Source organism: Mercenaria mercenaria, unplaced genomic scaffold (assembly GCF_021730395.1).
Source record: "Mercenaria mercenaria strain notata unplaced genomic scaffold, MADL_Memer_1 contig_4539, whole genome shotgun sequence".
In the NCBI taxonomy this organism is placed as follows: Eukaryota; Metazoa; Mollusca; class Bivalvia; order Venerida; family Veneridae; genus Mercenaria; species Mercenaria mercenaria.
The window spans coordinates 65,850-72,809 of NW_026462775.1; the positions used below are offsets into that span (position 1 = coordinate 65,850).

The window sequence follows — 6,960 nt, forward strand, 5'->3', positions numbered from 1 at the left end:
AAATGGCAGTGATATTATGGAAATTATCCATTCTGATTTTCGAAACAAAAACATTAAAAGATTTGTTAAAACATACTATTAATATTAAAAACATTTTGATTATTTTTAAAGTTGTCGTAGATAATATCTAATCTGGTACAGGTATCATGTTGTAACGTGTATATATTACAAGACAGTAATGTGTTGAGAGTACAAACATTGCAGGGGAAAATGTATGCAAAGTAGATATAACATTCATTTTTTATTACTAAAAGAAAGCACTCCCGATACAACATATCTTTTCATCACTATACAGTTTTTGACAGGTTAAAAGTAAATCGGATCACTTTGGTACAGTTCTAAATGAATGTCTGAGGAAAACACATCATAATTTACTTGGTTTTATTTTCATGTATATATGCAAATAATATCATTTGATTAAAACGGAATAAGGATAATTGATATAAATTAGCATCCTCAATTGCTGAGCTCATTAAATACGTCAGAAACGAAATGAAAGTAAACTCAATGATGCAGAACAAATTACAAGAAGTATGATTATATGTTGATTATTAATAGATATAATTGAAATAAATGTATCACATTAGCACACTGATAAGAAAAAGATGTAGATAATGCAACAGAATATTCTAATGACTAAAGGTGGTATCACGTTTTGAGTTTCCAGTGAATGCCATAAAACAAAGAATAGTCAAGTTCTTTTATAAAAATAACCGCACTATGATTCAACTTAACATTTTTCTTCATCCATCTAAAAGGAACAATTTTGATACTTAAGATCCATTTTAGCACCCTTATTACGACAATAAACTAAAACAACAGAAATCTTACGTGACTTCAGTTAGCTCAACAAAACATTTTCAAGCAAATAATATTGATATAGTAGAATGAGTAGTAAGGTGCAGACTACAATATCCTACAAAATAATTTTGACAGGTCGTGAAAACCAATGACTAAATTTGACAGGTGAACGATGATTCAAGACTTAATTAAAAGTTTATACCTCCTAGTTTGATTTTCTTAGGAAAAGCTTTTTCTGTACTGTAGCTAACAAGCCATAAATTAACACATGGAAATATGAATATGTGAAAATGTGTACACATGCACAGTAGCTTGGGTCATGCACACATTAAAACAAACTATTGCGATGAAGACTTAGAAGTAGTAAATAGACCAAAGCATACATGTAGATCACTTCCCCATATTTGACGATGATTGGCATAGAAATTGCCATTTTCGGCTCGAGAATGAAGTCCGTGTACCGGATGATCCCCATCTTACGGCTTTTGGGCGTAACAGGTATTGCTGGATAGAATTTTAATGATAAAAAACAAACTGCCTATGGTAGAATTTAAATTCAGGTCGTACGGGTGGAAGTCCACTGGTGTCACTGAGCCAAAGCGTCGACTCCCTGACGCAGATGTCAGAGATTGTTTTTTTAAAACATACAGGCTATGCGTAAGCAAAAGTAACAAAATAATGGGTCGGAAAAGGCTATGCCCGAGAATTTTACGAATTCTGTAGCTTACATCTCCATATAAATTAGGTTGCGGAATGCCTTCTCGCATAGTCTTTCAATTACTTTAGAACTGAATTTCAGAGATAACATTCCGAAAACGATTTCAGAAGTATATGATAACGTTCTACAAAGTAGAGTATGCCGTTAAGCAGGATAGGCCCTTACTGATCCTTGTATGACTGATCGGCAAACAGCACATTTTCTTAAAGCATGTGCACACTCAACGCAAGAAACCATGTGACCACAAGGGAGAAATACGACACATGCATTCTTATCCAGACAAATCTTGCAAATCATTTGATTTTTCAGCTGGCGATTCTCCTCTAACAAATTTGTTTGGTCTGAAATGAAAACAAAAATGATATTAACAAATGTAACATTTTTATTTACGACGCCAATTAACGTTAAATCATCATCATTGCCTCATGCCAAACATTGTATTTAGATTTAAAACATTCATAGGTTGAAAAAGTTGAACGACACAGGTCGCTCAGTACGGCATAGATGAAAATACTGCAGGCCTGGTTTGACTGTGCCGGTTCATGGACGGAAGTGGGAATGCATGCTACCGTCCACGCCCTCTAGCCCCGGGTTGTGCAGAACTCGACATTTGCACATGTTACGAGAGCACATTACCAATTTAGAGTCACCCTCAGATGTGTTCATACTGCGGTGCTCATGGAACCTTCAATAATGAACTAAAGTGTAATTCCATGAAAAGTGACGTTTGGTCCCCACTTACAATAATGGACTAGACCTATACGAGAAAACAATGGGCAGGACTTATCAAACTAGAATTTATGAAGGGGATCTGTACGTCACTTTTCACGGGAAGATCCACTGATAAAATTATTATATACCTTGTAACACACATAATGGAAATAATTACACTTTGGTGCCAATGTAGCTTGTAATATTTGATTTTGTGAGGCGCTATAGTCTTTTCAAAGAAAAAGAAATGCACTGAAATATTTATTTTTAAGGTAACAAGTACTGTACCTTCTTTAATGTCTGAAGATTTTCTTTCAACATGCGCAGTATCTAAAGAGCACCCTGACGCTGCTGACGGTTCATCTCTGTCTCTTTGATTGTTCTGGACAGGTATATTGTTACCATTGTTGATATAACTGTTATCTAGAAGGGATTCGAGGATATACTGGGCTCGCAATTCAGATGAACCTGAAAGATATATAAGCATATATGCGACTTTTCAAATTTTATTGTGTGTATGCAATCCACAATTACAATAGGTAACAGTTAACGGCCACGCGCCACACTAAGGACGCAAAACCACAAGTATCCTATATAGAATTTTATTTAAAATTATATTTAATAGACTATTTTTTGACAGGCGTCACTGTTCGTAGTCAGGAATTTCATGCTTTATCAGTGACAATTTAAGGTTAAAAGGTAGGACTGGAGCGGCTCTTTAAACAACTTTTATTTACTGACTAATGTACGCAATGCAATAATATATAAAAACTGAACTGTGACGCTATATCATGTGCAATACAACTGATAGCTTAACATTCATTCAGTTTATAAAGCCATAAACATTTGGTGAATTTTCAAATAATTTCATCAAAACTGTATAATGTATAATTAACGCATCAGATGTTTGTGTTAGACCTTTCTAACGTAAACGTAATTACGAAACGGAATACTGAATCCTTAAAATTTTAGGCTAATTTGTGGTCTATGGGAGACAATTTCATCCAATAGTAATGCAATAGTATCTCCCTTAGACCATTATTTGCAAATAACATTTACGGATTCAGTAATCCGTTTCCGATTTACGTTTACGTTAGAAAGGTCTAATTAAAAGTTAAAAATGTATTTATGAAATAGACATAATCTTCTATTATAGCCCAGTATGTCTTCTGTGATGTGTGTTATATATTCAACTGTACAGAATGTATTTAAAGGGGTAGGGCCGAATGATCAAAGCTAGTGTTATAACAAAAGTATGCAGTGTGCAAGTCAAAAAATAAAAATAAAACTATAATGAAAATGTATCGCGACACTTATGCTTTATATATTACTCCTTAGACAGAAATATTTACCGTATTTCTCTCTAGCTAGTTTAATGGCATTTTCTACTTCTTCCTGCATATACCCCATACCCATTACAAGTTTCGACGCCGTACTATTTAAGTCTTGTACCAACTGGTCCTCTATAAGCTCTTTACCACCAACCAAGTTTAAACCTTCTGTACCCTTAAAACACAAAAGTAAATCAATGCATTCTCTGAATAATGCTGTGCTTGAAAATAATCCTAAAGCTGAAGTTTTAAATTCAACATTAAAACAGAGAAATATGTTTGAGCACAATATATAATACATTGTAATATGCAAACAATCAGTAGATTATCTGGGATTTTGACGTTTTAATCTGTATTGTAGTGTTTCTAAGATGTCCAGTATCTTGACATAGAAGTGAAACCTCGTCTTCCTACCGTTTGCAGTTATTGCAAAGTGTTTCGGAGCAACAATTGATTACTTTGCTGTCAAAATAATACCCAAAATTAGAAATGGAAAACACCAAGGACCAAATCAAAACTATTAAAATTACACGTCTCTGTTTAATGTTGAAAATAAACCTTAAAACGTAAATGTCATGTACATGAAGATTTTTACCATCATAACTGGGAGTAACTGAAAAATCTGTTCATCATATTAAATAAGGTCATTTATAGTTAATTTCAAATTTCATTTAAAATCTCTAACCTGATTTTGCATTTCACCATCAGCTGTCATGTAGTCAATATTTGCCATGCGGCACATGCTAACAAAAGTATCTCCTTTGCATTGTTTCACGTATGCACAATCTGGAAACCATCTTGCATGCTCTATCCATGCATTGTCGCCATTTTCCCAGTTCTTCATTCCACCACCACAGAAAAAGCATCGTACACAATCCTGAACATCTACATGAAATAATAGTATTAATCATTAGCTTAATTTGCTTTCAAAATCCACTTCCTGTAAATTCTGTTACTTTTTTCAGGGACTAAGCTTAATATTTTACACATTTACAGAATTTCCAGCGACTAATTCATATAGCAATACATTTTATGAAATATGACATTCTGTACACGAGGGAAAAGTAATTACGTTTATTATATATAATTAATGGTACGTTTAAAATAAATGCCTGCTTGTTTACGTTTTTCTTAATTTCTTCCGTGGTATCTGGTTGAGTATTTACAAAACTCAATACGGACTTTCCATATAATATTCATGGAAATTTGTATTTAAATGGAATCAACGTTTTATACCTGTATAATAAAATCCTGCTTCTGCGAGTTGTTCTGGATCCATCACATCCGGGCACCAGTTGGTAAATGATGACAACCTGACACTTTTTATTGCATAATCGGGATGTTTCGGTTTTTGTGTAGTAATACCAGGAAAGTATTCAATTTGACTATTTGCTTGTGAAAGTGTTAGTCTTAGTTGATTCGCTCGTACATCACTAACACAAATACTGCCTTCATCTCCATAGCTCCCGTTTGCTCCACTTGTAGTAGCTACACTTTGTCTAGGATTATATCTAATATTTTCCGAGGTCGATGTCGAGATGTTTTCAACTTCAATGGCAGCCCCCACATACTGTTCCGAGTACGCGTCGCCATGTATTGGGACATTTGTTGTGTCTTCGCCTGTCAAATATCGGCAATTTGGCGAAAGACGCTTATGTAGTTCAGGAACAATTTCGTCTGTAGTCCACAAGCCGATTGTCAGCCCACAACAGAAACAAGTAGCGTCTTCCCGTGTGCCCATGTAGTAAAATCCAGCTTGAGCTAATTGTAAAGGAGATGCTGAGGAAGATTCGGGAAAGTCTTTAAACGACTGATATCTGTTCCACTCGTTATTCATTGACAAACATTAAGGAAATAATCTAAAATGGCTTTTATTATTTATCTGTCTCTATATATATATACTAATTTTATCTAATTTGTCATACGGGATAAGTAGTACTAAATTAAAGTATATGCAATATTTAAAGGAGTGTGTGACCCTTTTAAAAAACGTTCCAATTTAAATACCTATCCTACATGAATCAGTTGTACTGTACGTTAATACTTCGTATGTCACTAATCGATAAGTCTATTTGAGCGTAGCATTTATTAATATATATTTTGGGTTTAATAACTGATTGCTGTCGTTGAGTGCAAAATTTAGTACTATTTATAACGGTTTATTCCTAAATCCCAGACCTGTTAATGTTGCGTATGGTGGCTGTAAGTGTTATTATAATTTCTGATATTTTATGATCGTGTCGAGCAATCCATTAAATGTTCATGTATACAAGAGTTCCGTTTATGCAGGTGCTAGAGGATTAGAGAGATTCGTACATTTCGTTTCTTTCCATTCATTAACAGACTCAAACCAAAAGATTCATATGCTATTATTTTGCTTAGTTGCATGCTATGCTTCCAAAAGATTAGATCTTATAGATTTTATGAATTTCACAACAGTACCCTTAACTATCAAAAGTCTTCCCGTATTAGGTCTCGGTTATGTTATATTTTCTGGTGATCTAGGATCTTCCAGACTATTTAATGCTTATGTAAAACAGAGTTCTGCTTAATTAAGTCAGTACTAGACTCGTGTGAGTGGTGTACATTTCAATACCTCGCCCAGACCGAGTCTGATAATTTTTTGTTTGGTTGTATTCAATGCTTCCAACCGATCTTCTAAGAATTTTATTGGCGAGTTTAATGCATTACCTTGTCGTAAAAACAATAGGGACAATTTATTTATCCCAAAATATTTAAAAGTGAAATTGTACATCTCATGTAGGTGGTTAAAAGGAGTACTGTTCTGAATATTGACACCTATGTTCTGAATTTTGACACCCAAAAGCTTTATGACAAAGGTGGTAAAATACTAAAGGTAAGCCTTCCAGTAAGTGCTAGAGATCTTAAAATATTTTTTTTTTGCTGATATTAAAAGAACACATTTATGCTGTAGTTTACCAGTAGAAGAATAATACATCATTTACGTCATAATGGTCCACAGTAACGGTCACAATAAATATTACACATGTTTTAGATGTAGACGTTACTTTTCAGAATTCCAGATGCATATCTTAAAATGTGCTTTGATATTTTAGGTCTTTTTCTATGTTTCATTTCCATACATACTATTTTAAAAATTTATGTTGGAATTACTTCAACTCTAAAAGTTAAAATGACCAGCCTATAGCTAAAGATGATGAAAATGAAATTCACTGTAGAAAAGTTGCATGATAAGGCTCATTGCGAGATAGGTATGAACAAAACTTCTAACGTCTCTCGCTACTTTGGTGTTACTTACAATACATTTGTGAAATATTTGTCTGATTAATTGTCTTTTTCATCGGATATGACAGGATAATGAAATAATTTTGTTTTTGTCCGGATTTCTATGCCTTTCGTCGGGTTGTCATTCTTTTG

At 33.8% G+C, this 6,960-nt stretch overlaps 1 protein-coding gene across 1 annotated transcript; it reads right to left on the reverse strand.

The window, feature by feature from the left end:
- Positions 1-411: 411 nt before the first annotated feature.
- On the reverse strand, positions 412-5,398 carry LOC128553954 (inhibitor of apoptosis protein-like). The gene is made up of 5 exons (XM_053535154.1): positions 4,798-5,398; positions 4,247-4,446; positions 3,583-3,736; positions 2,519-2,698; positions 412-1,860 (listed from the first exon to the last, which is right to left on the reverse strand). Exons 1-5 carry the CDS (start codon positions 5,396-5,398, stop codon positions 1,664-1,666), a joined length of 1,332 nt encoding a protein of 443 aa, XP_053391129.1. The 3' UTR covers positions 412-1,663.
- Positions 5,399-6,960: the final 1,562 nt, after the last annotated feature.